The sequence below is a fragment of the Echeneis naucrates genome, chromosome 17, assembly GCF_900963305.1.
Source record: "Echeneis naucrates chromosome 17, fEcheNa1.1, whole genome shotgun sequence".
In the NCBI taxonomy this organism is placed as follows: domain Eukaryota; kingdom Metazoa; phylum Chordata; class Actinopteri; order Carangiformes; family Echeneidae; genus Echeneis; species Echeneis naucrates.
This window is the reverse complement of record NC_042527.1, coordinates 19,833,901-19,848,163: the sequence shown is the minus strand read 5'-3', so window position 1 is coordinate 19,848,163 and position 14,263 is coordinate 19,833,901. Positions and strand designations below refer to the sequence as shown.

Genomic DNA, 14,263 nt, shown 5'->3' with positions numbered 1-14,263 from the left:
AAAGTTTGAATCGGCCGTTCTACTCTGGAAATTTAGGAAAAACAACTTTCTTATCTGAAATCCACTTCATTGCACTTCACACGTCTCCTCCTGCAAACTGAAGTTGTTTACAGCAGGATCGTTTCTGCAGTGGTTATTACAGCACCTCAAGCATTTAGTGAGCTGAAAGGATCATTGGGCAAAGACCTTCTGCCAAAATCGAATCCCAGCCTGGCTAGTTATAGTCATTGATTGGGATCATTTGGCTCCGGCATTGACCGGGTGTGATAGCATTATCGCTCGCTATGCGATGCCGGCGATGATGGTTATCTTTATGGCACGAGCTGTCACCACCTTCAGCAATAAATGCAGAAACCGTAGCAAATCAATACAATCAACGATCCAATGGACAAGCAATGAGGGACAACACACACACACTTTCTCAGGCTGCAGATGTGTGTTTAGTGGTGGCAAATCGTCCATTTGTCCAGCAAACAAGAAAGTGTCATCACTGGTCCGCAGGGAAACGTCTAGATGCTAGCATGCTAATGTCCCCCAGCAGCGAGGCACTAACCTGCTAACAGCCTATCAGAAATCCATCCTCATTCATCACGCAGCTAGCATTAGCATGGCCGTCTGTTATTCTTTATCTGTTCTGTAACTGTGAGAAGAAGCAGCATATTGATTCGTGTGTTCTTACACAAACGCACAGCATTATTTGTGTGTTGGTGGTCCCAGATGATTCAGCTAATCAAAACGGTTTCAGGCCTCCACACAGAGCCTAATGAGAGAAAATAAACTACCACCAGTGGTTTATTTTCTAACTATCCTAATCCTCTTTTCAACCAGGAGACCCCAGGAAGCCCACTGGGACCCCAGCAGACCACCAACACGTCTCTGGATGACCACGAGCGGCGGATCTCTCACTCCCTGTACGGTGGCCTGGAGGGTCTTGATGATAACTTGATGCCACGGCAGGGCATGATGCCGCGCACGATAGGTAAGTCCGACACACGTGACTTATTTCTGTTCGGCCTGTTCTGCTCTTCCACGACAAAATGAAAATATAATAGAAATCAGAACACAGCCGGTAACAAATCATGTTTGTTTGGTACAAGCTCCAACAAAAATGACATCATCGTTTTTGTTTTTGTGGTTTTGCCTTCATTTGCAGTACAGGCGGGGTCACTGGTTCAGACCCAGCCTTTATAGGATGCTCTTAAAAGAATTCAAATGCAAAACAATCTGAAATATGCCAAAATAATCGCAAGATATATTCTTTAAACTCACACAGTGCTACTTTTAGGATGCCATGCTGAATGTTCCTATGCTGACGCTGATATTGATTAATGCAATATGGTGAATATGACTATAAGAATAATGCTGTGGCCCAATCTGTCATAAAATCCAACATTTCCTTTCTGCTAGTCTGTGTTTTTCCGAGAAGAATCTATTATCTGCCCCTCCAGGTTGTGTCAACACAGAATTATAGGCTAACTGTGTCATCTGGCCTCAGTTCCTGTCAAGTCTCATTGGCTTTTAATGTCTTGGAAAATGTCAGGGAGGCCGAGATGGAAAAATGTCCCCCTTGACAGTTTGTTGCTGCAGATCCCTTGCGAGTGATTGATTCCTGTTCTGTGTGTGTTTGTTTTGCATGTCTCTCTGGAAGTGTAGACAAACTAATGTGTGTGTGTGTGTGTGTGTGTGTGTGTGTGTGTGTGTCAGTTTCCGTGCTTATGTGTCTTTCTCAACATGACTAATTTGTCATTGCTAACATTAAAAGTACGGGGGGGTGGGGGGGTGAGAAGAGAGTGTGTGCTGGACAAAATGCGAAGAGATTACCAAGCATTTTTTCATCTGTGTGTGAGATGGAGCTTTGCACACGTCTGTGCAGGGTTGCATGTTTGTGTAGCGCTTCAGTGATTGATGGACGGTTGGTGACGTTATCTAATGTCAAAGAAAGGCTTCTGTACACCAGCTGGTATAGCTGCTCAGTTTGCCTGCGTTAAATTAAGGATCAGGGTACATCATGTCCTCTGTAGTTGTTTCTTTTCTTTACATTTCTCAAAACACTGATGCTATCCATGAGATTGGACACGCACAGAAACACTCTGACTTCTTATTCTGCTGAATCAGTCCATAAAATATGTCCACAATATACTTTATATGTAAATTAATTAAGCAGAGGAAGAGTTGCTTCTCTAAGTTTTAATCTGTTTTTAAATGAGCTGCTCCCAACTCCACCTCATTAATCAATGTAACATAACGTGAGAGTGTGAACTCTGTTTTGCTTTCATGCAAATTGCTTAGCGTTGACACTGTCGTTAGTGTTAATGAAAAAAAAAAAACCTGACCTCTGAGTGACAGAGGAAGTGTTAATAGGTGAAGCTCCAGCACGCTGCCGCGGCAGCCGGGTTCATCCATGCTTAACAAGCGACGGCCGATAATGAGCTTTCAGGGTTGGGCTGTGAGTGCGTGATATTCAGCAGATCCGGCTGTTTTCTGCCCAACAGTGACAAAGATAATCGACTTCAGATTACACGACCAGAAGAGCTGCCGTCTGCATCTCAACAGGTCCAGTGCCTCTACCACCGCACATCAGATACACAAAAACGCACACTAAGCGTTGCATGGAAAGTAAACACGATACAACAAACGCATCTGGACCTCAGCTGCCTGAAAGATGGAGAGATAAAAACAGAGGAGGGGTTCAGGTTAGAGAAGAAAAACCACAAAAACAAACAAAAAAACATGAAAGGCCTCGAGGTTTGAAAAGGCCACATAAGAACTTAACAGGTCAGATTTGTTCATGTCTTCCGTCTTCCTCTGAACAGGATTCAGTGTTGGTGAAAAGGCTGTCAGCAGCCATATTAAGAACAGGGCGGATTAAACTACCTCGGTGCCGACGTGGCGTTCACTGACATCCATCCCTCATCCTCTGAGGATTGTTAGGAAATGTGCCATACACGCCGGCCATCTTTTTCTTCCTTTTTTGAGGAAGTTTGAGAAACTGTGAGAGAAATGAAGATGTCAGAGTGGCCAGACTAAGTGTTTTGCTGATTCTCAACAGGATGGGACACCAGAGCCCTCAGAGGTTGCCCTGTGGAGAGACCTGCACTGTGTAATTACTAACCGTCACTGACACACCAGACATTTCTCTGCTTATTAAACATTTAATCAGCCCAATGGTCTTTTTTTTTTTTCCCCTCCAGACCACCAAAGGCAGAATTTCAGCCCCAGCTCGTGTTGCCTAAAATATTTTGGAACTTCCTCCTCCATCTGATCTCTGAATCACTCAGAATCAGCTTACTAATAAAGCTAGGTCCATTTTTCCATGTTGACCGAGAGCTATCAAAGCAGGATTTTTATTTAATTTTTTTTCCCAGAACATCACACTGCTGGTTTTGTGTCAACTTGAGATTGGAGAGGTTGGCAAAGGATTAAGGCTTTATTTGAACTGTGGTTTAATTTGTCACTGTGGGCTCAGCTCGGAGGATAAAGGCCAGCGGGCTCGTGGTTTAAGCTGGGAGACTCTGCTTCAAGCTGCCTTCAGCAGTGCACCCTTGACTTCACTTCTGAATGGTGTTTTAACGTTAACGGGCAAGGATTGGTCCTAAAACGAGTTCCTGAGCCGAAAAATGAGACGCCCAGCTGCATTTTACAAGTCGTGGATATGAAGGAAAATAAAGCAAGAGGGCAGTTATTGTGTGCCGCAAATTCATATCGAGCTATTTCAGATTATAAATTAACCACCTGATCCCTCGTGTCCTGGAAGTATCTGTCAATTTATCAACAAATTACTGTAACAATCAGAAACTGCTTCTTCCTGTAATTCAGTTACTCTTTTAAAGTCTATTTAATCTATTCTCCGGACAGAACTATTAACCATCAGCCACTACAGTAATGAAATCCTGTGCATTAGCCGGAGGTGTCGTCACTCACATCTTTCAAATGTTGCTTTTGGGTGGATTGAGCACCACAAATAAAATCCAATTCATTCCAGGCAGACATTTAAGAAGTGGAGATCTAAAACTGTAAATGATAAAAACTTTAACTATCTGCAGGAGCTGATTAAAATGAAGCCCCCCCCCCCCAAAAAGAAAAAAAGTCTTCAGTGTGTCAAAATGGACCCTTTAGCTCGTGACAGCTGAGAGAGCGGCTTTTTGTGTTTTAGCCGCTGAGTTCATTTGTTGCTGCCTGATGCCGGACTTACTTTGGCATGAGCATAAACGCGCCGGCTCTCGAGAAGCAGCCATTTTCGGGGCGGTTTTTGGGTTCGGTGGAAGACGAGGCTGCTGCTGTCGACTGTTCCTGGACTTGGCAGCACCCAGATGTGAACACGTGTGAATATGAAGCAGAGCTTTCCGTGTTCAGCAAACCTCCCTAGAATGAATAATATTGTGAGATTGTGTGTGAATGCTTAAGGCGGTGCAGGTTGGTGAGGGGAGTGGGAGAAAGTCTCCTCTCTGTTGTTGTGAAGCCGATGGTGCCACAAAACATAAATCATGCATTAGGATTTCTTAGAAAACAACATCATTCTCATTCGGAACGTATCGGCTTGCGTTTTTTGGCCCCCGTGCACGCTCTTAGATCACTCGCTGGCGTCGTACACGCCAAAGATGCCAGGGATAAGAAAGCGACTTAATTATTCCTTCAGGCCAAAAGCTTTCAAGGCCCAGCACCCCCTGGCAATAACTTCCTTACTAATTATGCAAATAGGCCGAGACAAGACAAAATGAAAGGGGGGGGGGGCTTGTGCGTGTGTTTTCGCCCCATGTTATTCTCACCACTTGGTATCTCCGTTTTCATCTAGAAAATCTTGTCTTCCCCCCCTCATGGACACTCAGTGTCCCCTCCCCTCCCCTCCTTGTCCTCAAGTGTTCAGTAGTTTTACACGGAGAGTATCTAATAATAGCTTCTCCCCGATCATCTCAAATGAAATGCCACCTTTTGTTCTGCCGTTGCTCCGTCAGAAACTGTCACAGCCGCCGGGAAAGATAATGTGTGTTTATTGGTTTGATTCTCAGGTGGTGCTCGCTCTGCGCTCCCTCCACAAGGTGCTGCTATTGTTGCTGGCGGGCGGCTGCCCTTGGGTGCTGGCACTAAGACAAAGAGGCCCTTTTTTTTTTTTTTTTTTTTAACCCCCCCACCTCCCCTTCCTCCTCCTTTTACCAACCTACTGAGTTGACAGATTCATTGGTTTTCTACTCAGTAGCTGCCAGTTGATTGTGCTGCAGTGATTCAAACTGTGACATTGATGGGATTCTCAGTGTCGCACACTGGACTGCTTAGGGAAATGGGATTAAGTGGCTCCATGAGTGCACGTGTTGTGTGTTTGTGTGCGTGTTTCTATACATATGATGTGTGTGTGTGTGTGTGTGTGTGTGTGTGGTCTGAAAGGGAGAAGTGGCCACACTATGTGCCCCCCCCCCACCACCACCACCACCTCGATTCCCAAATTCACATTGAATAACACACACACACACACACACACACACACACACACACACACACACACACAGCGGGAAGCGGGGCTGAAAGGAGCACACACACACACTGACACAACTGCAACAGTTGTAGTGAATGTAGTGGAGGTCGCACGTTGTCAAGGGCGTGAACTCACACACTTTTGTCGATGCAGTCCAACTGACTTGTGTGTCTGTGTTTGAAGGACACAAAGGAAGGAGACACATTCTTGGATACTTGCATACGTTTTTCATTTGCTCCTTTTTATGTAACCAACAATCAATGTGACCTAAAAGAGCAAGCTGAGCTGAATTTATTATAAAGTGGAGATGGAGGCAGGACAGGAAGATGGCTGGTTAAAGAGCTGGGGGGGGGGGGGTGAACTGTGAGTGGTGAATCTGTGATGGCGAGGCAGGCAGGCATGTTTGAGAGCGACCGAATGGATCCTGGCTGGGGAGGAAACGGCCCAGAGGAACAGGGACACCGCGGACAGTCCAAACTGCTGAACGATCAGGCCAAAGGGGGGTGAGGTGGTGGGGGTTTAATCACTGCAGGGCTGATGACATGGTGAAGGAGCAGGTGTGCTGGATGAATTAAACGGAGAGAGGGGGAGCAGGTGAGGAAGAAGGAAGAAATGCCCAGAGACACAAAGACAAGGGGAGGAAACACCTGGAGCCTTGAGCAGGTCATAACGGTTTTTGGTTTGTTTAGTTTTTGTGTCCTTTTGTGAACAGATTCCTGGGAATATTGTGTTCAGTTGTATGAATATGAAGAGAAAACATCTGAATGTACACCAGGAACCTTTAAATCGACCCTGACGCCACCCAGTCGTCTGCTGTTAGACTCCATTCAGCTCCGTTTACATCAGGTCATTCACCCGCTCTGGCTGTAGGCCGCAGCGTGATTCACACAAACATCAGGTCTGAAACAAACCTCCCCCGTGCTCAATAGAGCGGCCTTTTGTGAGGCGTCGAAGCTGTCCGTCCTCTGACGCTCAGCAGACCCCCCCCCCTCTCCTGCCTCCTCCCTCCTCACCCACCGGTCCCAATTTCAAAATGCAGATTAAAGACAGAGTCATGCGCCGCATACCAATTGGGGTTTTTAAGCCTCGCTTTCAGAGGCAGAAAAAGGGACTCTTACTTTCTTTTTTTTTCTCTCAGCACAGAGAAGTTTTTATCTTTTATTTGCGAGGTCACAGCTTGAATTAATCATAGTGTTTTGACATAGGAACACCATTGTGTCTGCTGCCAAACTCTACTTTGTTATAAGCTGATTAGGCAGGAGCAGTTTCACTCTGGTTTTTGTGTTTTAAAGAGCTGTCCCGCTTTTTTTTTTGTTTGTTTGTTTGTTTTTTAATTTTTGGGAATGTGTTCTTCGGTCGTTGGCCCATTAATCAGTTACAGCAGCTCACCCTTGATGCGGCAGTTGCCTGTTGTCACAAATAAATTAATTCCTGCAGGTTTTGTGCAGATAGGAAGGAGGAACAAACCGGCTTTTTTATGCTATTATTTTGCTTTAAAGCTGAAAGAAAACGTTGTTTTATGAGACCACATTCTTGTTTTCACATATTAGTATCTTCTCCATTAACTCCTGAAGGTTTGGACATCACTGTAGTCTGTCCACTTCAGGGTGAAATAAGACCTCATGTCCTCCGGACGTAAATATGGCTTGTTATATTTAGAGTGCGTGATGACTGGAAGCTGCAGGGAAAGATTTCTGAGCTTCTGTTGGAGCTCAGTAATTAAATCATCATGTTTGTTTAAGCTAAAGCAAAACAAACTCCACCACTGTCAATGTGCACACAGAACCACAAGTATGTAAAACCAAAAGCAGCTCCATCAAAGTTTTTCTGTGTGAAATCATCAGCAAGAAGCAAAGTGTTGCTTCTCTGCAGACTCTGACCGCAGGGAGGCTGTTCCTGACATTAACTGATTAATCCTCTGATTAATCCTCTCATCCCCTCCAGGCAACTATCAGCTCTCACCGACCGTCAACATGCCGCAGAACGACACCGTGATCATAGAGGACGACCGGCCGCCGCTGCTCCCTCCGCACCTGTCTGACCAGTCGTCCTCCAGCTCCCACGACGACGTGGGCTTCACCTCCGACATGACACCGCCGTGGGCCAAAGAGCTGCCCGCTCAGAACGACAGGTACAAAGTCATCCTGCTGGACACCATGTAAATGTGGATTTAAGGACCTCCAGTGTTCGGCCACTTACGTTACTATTTTCCATATATTTAACTTGTAAAACTTTGACATTTGAAGAAGGCTGCGGTGTGCGTGCTCCCTCCCTTGATTGCCCTCTGGTTGTTAGCAGCCCTCAGTGACTCTGATGTGAAGGACTCCTGTTCTGACACACTGCAGATGAGGATCTGTCTGATTATTCGCCGGCCGTTTGCATGCTAATGATGAACTGATTCACACAAAGCTCCGGCAGCTGGCTACTACTGTTCAGCCTGTTTGTTCCTTATTGTTTTTATTGTTGGGTCTTTCTTAGTGAAAACAGTATTTTATGAATGCTGTATATATAGCTGGGAGCGATGATGATGAGTATGATGAAGGCTGCCGTGCCGCCCCTCTTCAGTTTTTTTTAATCATTTGCTCTTGTTTCTTCCCTGATTGCTCTTCTTATCTTGATTTATGTCATTATCTCACTCCATTATTGTTCTCCTCACATTCATCTGTCTCTTGTCTGTCTCACACTTGCTTCTATTTTTTTTCCTTTTGACAGTTTTACTTGAGTTTTTCTTTTATTATTTCTCTGCCATCTTTACACCTTCCTTTATTTCATGTGTGTAAAACGCTCACAAATCTCCTTTCTCCCCCCAACACTCCCTTTTCTCATCTCTTGTCCCTCTTTCTCCTTACCCCTAATGCTTTTTAGATTTCCCTCCCCATTTCTTCACCTTTTTTCTTCCATCTTTGAATCCTGTGATTTCAAACAGGAGCGCCTCTTTGAACTTTTTTTGGGAACTTTCTAATTGTTCCCTTCTTTTTTCCTTCTTCTTCTTCTTGTATCTCTGTGCGGTATTTTATTCCATGTATCATACGTGATATAGAAGATGGTGCAAATGCTTTTCTTTTTAAAGGTTACTTGTCCTATTATCTTGGTATTGTCCTGTCATACTGCGACGCTTCATTTTCTCTGTGTTCACCATTCTTACATTGCTATCTGCCTCACCCCCACCCACCCTCCCCTCCAGCTCCCTGGCTCCTGACGAAAGCAATCCGGACATGGCGTTCCACAGGGAAGGCTTTGGGCGCCAGAGCATGTCCGAGAAACGCACCAAGCAGTTTGGAGACGCCACTCAGCTGGAGATCATCAAAACACGCAAGTCCAAGAGCATGGATCTAGGTACAGCAACCCCCCCCAGGAAGTCCTTAAAGTACATCTGAGCACATTTCACATGAAAGCATTAACTGTTATAGCCATGATATAGAGAATCAGCAATGCTCTGATTTCTTATATCCAGATGTGACACATCAAACATCATCGTCTGGTATATTCCAGATTCCCGCAGAACCGGAAAAAACAAAGATAATTACTGTCGCTCCCAGTAATTCATTAATGTTTGGCACTTATAGGCTGTTGCTATATAAAAACTTTAATTCAACATAATGGCGTATCGATAGGATGTTCTAAATTTATCTTTCCTTTACCTGCTGACATGATTTGTGATTTTTAAAGATGCAGTTACCATCTTTGCTCATTAAACATACAGTGATCCCTGAGATGTGTGCAGGTAGCAAACCCAGAATGCAAATTAAAACTAAAGCAGGAAAACTCCCTTCTTTCTATTTCCCCAAAAAAACAGAATATGAGATGTGTTGGGCTGACTGCATCAAGAAGGCCCAGCTCTGAGGCTTCATTTGATAAACTCAAATGCCACCAAATGCACGCGCCTTCCCTTTTAAAAGAAATGCACCTTAAATTTACATTTATTCCAAACCCGTTTTGCCCTCTTTGTATGAAAACAGACTCTGCCTCTCATGCCAAAGTCAAGAACTTCATTATGTTGATTCACCTTGAAATGGCTTCAAACAGTCGTTGATTGCTTTGGCTGCAACCGTCTCTCTGCCCGCACTCTATAATCATATCTAATCTTCCTGACCAGATTGCCGCTCTGTACCGTGTTGATATCACAACAAGTCTGATTGCTATCCTCAAACCCTCTTTTCATTTCCCTTCACCACCCCCCCCCACCTCCCCTCACATCCTTGTCTCGCATGGCGTCTGATCCTAATTGAGATGAAGCCGTTTGTGATTTTTTTTTTTTTTTTTTTAATTCTTCTTCTTTGCAGCACTACCTGGATGTTGCATGTGGGAATGTCATGAGCACTAACTGAAACCCCAAATGTTTGTACCTCCCTCTCCCCCCTTCTTTCCTCCTCCTTCCTTTAACAGTAGCCGATGAGATTAACCTCACCCCTCGTCCTGAGAGCATCACAGGTAAGGACCGGTGCACTGGAAGGTGGAAAGGAAAACTTCATTTGGTCACCATCACCATCACTTTTTGTTCTCAGAGTGTATTTTTAACGGGGCATACTGAGGGATGCAATTAAGATGTCAAATCCCCTCAGAGATTGAACTTACTCTAAAAGTAAATGCCAGTTTTATGATGTTAAATGGTGTGATATTTTACGACATCTTAAGCTAGCAAAGCTAATTTTCAGAAAATTTGCTCGTAAATTCAGGAGCAAAAATTCAATCAGTGCCTTAAATCTGAGTATGATTTCAAAATTTTTGCTGACAATAAATTATCGTGAATTCTGGATGGTGGAAAAGGGAACCTGAAAGCAGCAGAGTGATGACTGAGTGAGCTTGTGTTGATTCAGTGAGACAGCAGGTGCAGTAAGTTTGGATTAATTAAAATGTGAATTTTATGTCGGAGTTAATCTTGGAAACATCCCTCAGTTTCCTCCACGTCTTCTCTTCACTGCCCATGAATTCTTCATTTACTCTTTGCGTTATAAGGATTTTTGTTTATTTTCCGTCACGCCATTAAAATCTTTTGGGAACGATTTCTTTCAACTTGCAGAGTTGAGGTAGATTTTTGTGCCAAGAACCATCAGTGAACGAGGGCTTGGCAGAGCGGATCGATTCATAACTGCAGCGGGACATGACACAAATTGCACAGGAACAACAGTGACAGGCATTAAATTGCACATATTGATCTGCAAATCTAAATTCAGCGGATTCTGTTTCAGCAGGTTTTATCCCGGCGCTCTGCTTTGTATGCCAATGTGCTGCACTCCCTCCCGCCGTGTTGGGTGTTTTCTCTCTTGACAAGACAGATTTGTCAGTCTGCAGAGTGAAGGCTTGCAGTCCTCGCCTCAGTCTCAGGTCGCTGCCGAACACGGTCGTGACAGCAATTGGGTGACTACAGATTTGATTTTCTCCCTTTTTACCTCAGATGAGGCGGCAGCACTAATTGTATTGTGGATGTATCAGTCGTGTGTGCGTGGCAGGAGAGAGGGAGGGGGAGGAGAAAGCACTTTTGTCCTTGGTTAAGGCAGAGAGCTGACAGCGAGTCATCCGTCACTGTCACGTCTTGTGTATTTTCCCTGTCGCCTCGACTGAATAGAAGTCCTGCCTCTGAAATCAGCAGCTCGGACAAAAGGATGGCAGGTAGAGAAGACGTGAAGTTTGGGAGCGTGAGAGCAGGGAGATTTTTGGGTGTAACTTTTTAGGTGTGACACTGAAGCCCCCCTCAGAGATAAAGACAGAGAAACACAGGCAGGCTGTGAAAATGAGGAATGAGCTGGCAACGAGTTGGAGCTTCTGGATAAGAGATGTGGTTCAGTTTGGAGCTGGAGCTGGAGCTAAAGATCCAAATGAGCGCAGCAGTCCAGATTTAATGCAGCACCTGTTGGAGTGATTTTTTTTTTAAGTGATTAATCGATTAACGTGGAGCCACAGTAAAGTGAGACTCCCCACATATATATATAAAACAGGAGCAGCAGCATCATGTTGCTTCCACTGTGAAATAAGGAAAGTTGTAATTATTTCCAGGAGTTCACAGCACATGCTGCTTAAATCAGAAATAACTGATGCTTGTTAAAGTTTCCTTTGTATGTTTCTGTGACAAATCTATAATTGCAAACCAAAGTTGTGTTTTGTACAAATATCAGTTAAACAGTTTGAAGGGATTTGGTTTGTAAAGACAAAGCGGCCGATATCTTCTGTGTTTGTTTTCCAAAATTTCTTCACGGAATATATCAAATCGCAAAGTTCCTGATTAGTTACCTTTGAGCTGCAGCGCTGGTTCTCCTGGCAGTGTCTGCTTTACAAAACTCCATCTCTGCACAACAGTCCTCTTAAAGGAAACTAGTGTTTTTACAGCTCATACTGGTCTCCAATTAAAGCCATTAAAGGCCTTCAACGCCCTCATTAGATAACATAAAAATGTGCTCGTGATGTGAGAGCACTTGTTTCTGCTGGTAATCACATTCGCCTTCGCTGCGAATCAAAGAATGTTTAATTAAGCACAATTGTCTCATCTGAATTGGAGCAATCTGCCTTTTCATTGATATTCTGAGAGTGCTTCAATACACTGCTGGATTTTTGGAGCTCAGATACTGATTCAAGGTATTTTAGGGGGATTTTTAGTCAGGGAATTCAATTTCACACCCTTTTTTTTTTTTTTTTTTTTTTTGGCGGGTCGGCTGTTTTTCTTAAGTGTCTGAGGTTTATTTTCACTCTGTGGCCTCTGCTGTCTTTAACCAACCAAAAATAAATAGATAAATAAAAATCTGCTCCTCAATAACTACAAGTGGTCCATGGCCCATTTACCAAAGCCAAAACTGTGACAGCTCTGAGAGTCGCAGGTACAGCCGCGATCGGACGGCAGTTTTTATTGACACAAGCCGCCGCCACATGTTGGAGCGGGACACCTCAGTGCCAGAGGACAATACTGGACTGTTGGCTCCTTTCAGACCTCGGAGACGTAAGAGAAGCCAGTGAAGTCCATTCAATTTGTTTTCATTTTGGGACAAAGAGAATAAAACAAAATGAATAGTTTGACTGTCGTCGTTATGTTGTGGGTTAGTGAAAAACACGGGAGAGAAGTGATCCAATCAGGAACAAAACCAAAGATGAATTCTGTAAATGAAAACATGAGTTCAGGTGCCATGTTGGTTTTAGCTTCTGGTGTTATTCTTATTTCTTTTTTTTTTTTGGTTATTTATTTGACTTTGGCAGACAAAACTTCAGAACAAGCCCTTCTCTTCTTCTTCACGTCCTTTATAATTACACAACGAACCACATAAAGCTGCCAGAGGCAGAGCAGAATCAATAACTCTGCTGTTGCCAGTTCCAGCCCGGTCCGGTGTCAGCGCCAATCTGACCTCTGCTTGTTGCAGCTGCCACACGAGCGCTCTGTATTTGTTATTGTAAGGCTGTGGAGCTTAACTTCGCAGGATAACGTTTATCTGCAGATGAAGGGGAGTGTCACTCTGTCCAAACACACCGACGCAGATTACTCACAGCTGACTGACTGGTTGCCAGGTCTGAAATAATCCATTCAGGTTTGGGTTGTAAACTTTCCATCAGATGCATCGTGCTGATTGCTTCCAAATGAACTTGCTTTAAAAGGTGAACGCACCTTCGTTTCATTTTCTTCCAAACCTGTGCCTGAGTGGGCCGAACAAGAAAAGGGTTAGATCGGGAGTTTTTAGAAAGAGGGGAGAGAAGTTTCATGTTTGCTACTGAACACCATTTGTCAGGTCTGCAACACAATGTGAATGATCCTATTTTATTTATTTATTTATTTTATTTTTGTGGGACTGCAGCTGAAGTGTGACTGCAGTAAACGGTGTTGGGCAAAGCCTTTAAATAAAGTGTGTGTGCGGTGACGGGACCGGCTGAGGAGAATGAATGTTCTTCTTCACTCTGCACGTATTCTGGGTTTTCTTCAGTTTTTGTTTTTTTTTTTTCATACAGAAAATCCCTTTTCCAGAGTTCTTTTTGAGAGTACTCTGCATGTTGAGAATAATAATGGAAATCCCCAAAAACACACCAGTACAGAAGAGACAATTCAACTAAAATGCCTCCTCAAACCCAAAAGTTCATTCTGAAGTAAATCTGCAAAAGTGGGCGACAAATAGTTTTCTAACTTTTCTGAATTTGTTATGGACTATTACAGATATGGATCCACACACTCTTAGTGTCCTAGTTAGCATTAAATATGATTCAGATTCCTCACATCCGTTAGTTCCCTTTACATTTTCCTTTCTTTGTGTCTTTATCTCCTTTTCCCTGTTTCCGCTGTGCTGTCTTCTCTGTGGTTCGTTCACTCTCATCCCTCAAGACACCTCATGTCTGTCAGGCCTTGTGTTTTTGTTTTTTCTTCTTGTTGTTATTTTGGAGGGTTTTTTTTTTTTTTGCCTCCTGCTACAGGAGCTCTGAGGTGACACCACCCAGGAGATTAGGGTTCTTCTGATTACTCCCATCCCTCCTCACCTTATCTTCCCACATTTATTATCCATGGCACGCTCTCGCAGCCCCGTGACACCTGCCACATGGGAACAAAAATGGTGCCCGCACCGCCGTACCCGTGGTCTTAGTTTAATTAAAGTGTCATGTTTCTCCTATTTTGCTGATGGTTATTTTAATGTGTACTCAATCTGCAGGAATGTCACACAGATGCCCACAAATTATTAGAAACAGAGCAGGCCAGTTTTAAATACGGTGCGTTGGGGTCGCTTCCTTATCATCCGCTGAGGCCCAGCAGGTGTTTCTTTTTTGACCTTTTTTAACAACAGCCAGAGCCGGAGGCATTTTGTTTTCCTACTTGTTGAAGGCAGCAGTTTGTTA

General features: G+C 44.0%; 1 protein-coding gene across 11 annotated transcripts in view; it reads left to right on the top strand.

Moving 5' to 3' along the window:
- pard3ab (par-3 family cell polarity regulator alpha, b) overlaps window positions 1–14,263 on the top strand; it is a 184,373-nt gene that overhangs the window by 113,934 nt on the left and 56,176 nt on the right. For 4 of the 11 annotated variants that reach the window (XM_029525772.1, XM_029525771.1, XM_029525770.1 and 1 more), the window contains 4 exons: window positions 829–979; window positions 7,412–7,598; window positions 8,652–8,803; window positions 9,854–9,898. In XM_029525772.1, coding sequence (XP_029381632.1) covers window positions 829–979; window positions 7,412–7,598; window positions 8,652–8,803; window positions 9,854–9,898 — 535 coding nt within the window. Of the gene's footprint in view, window positions 1–828; window positions 995–7,411; window positions 7,599–8,651; window positions 8,835–9,853; window positions 9,899–11,054; window positions 11,078–14,263 lie in introns of all 11 variants that reach the window. The other 7 variants (XM_029525776.1, XM_029525773.1, XM_029525777.1 and 4 more) reach the window with 4 other exon arrangements.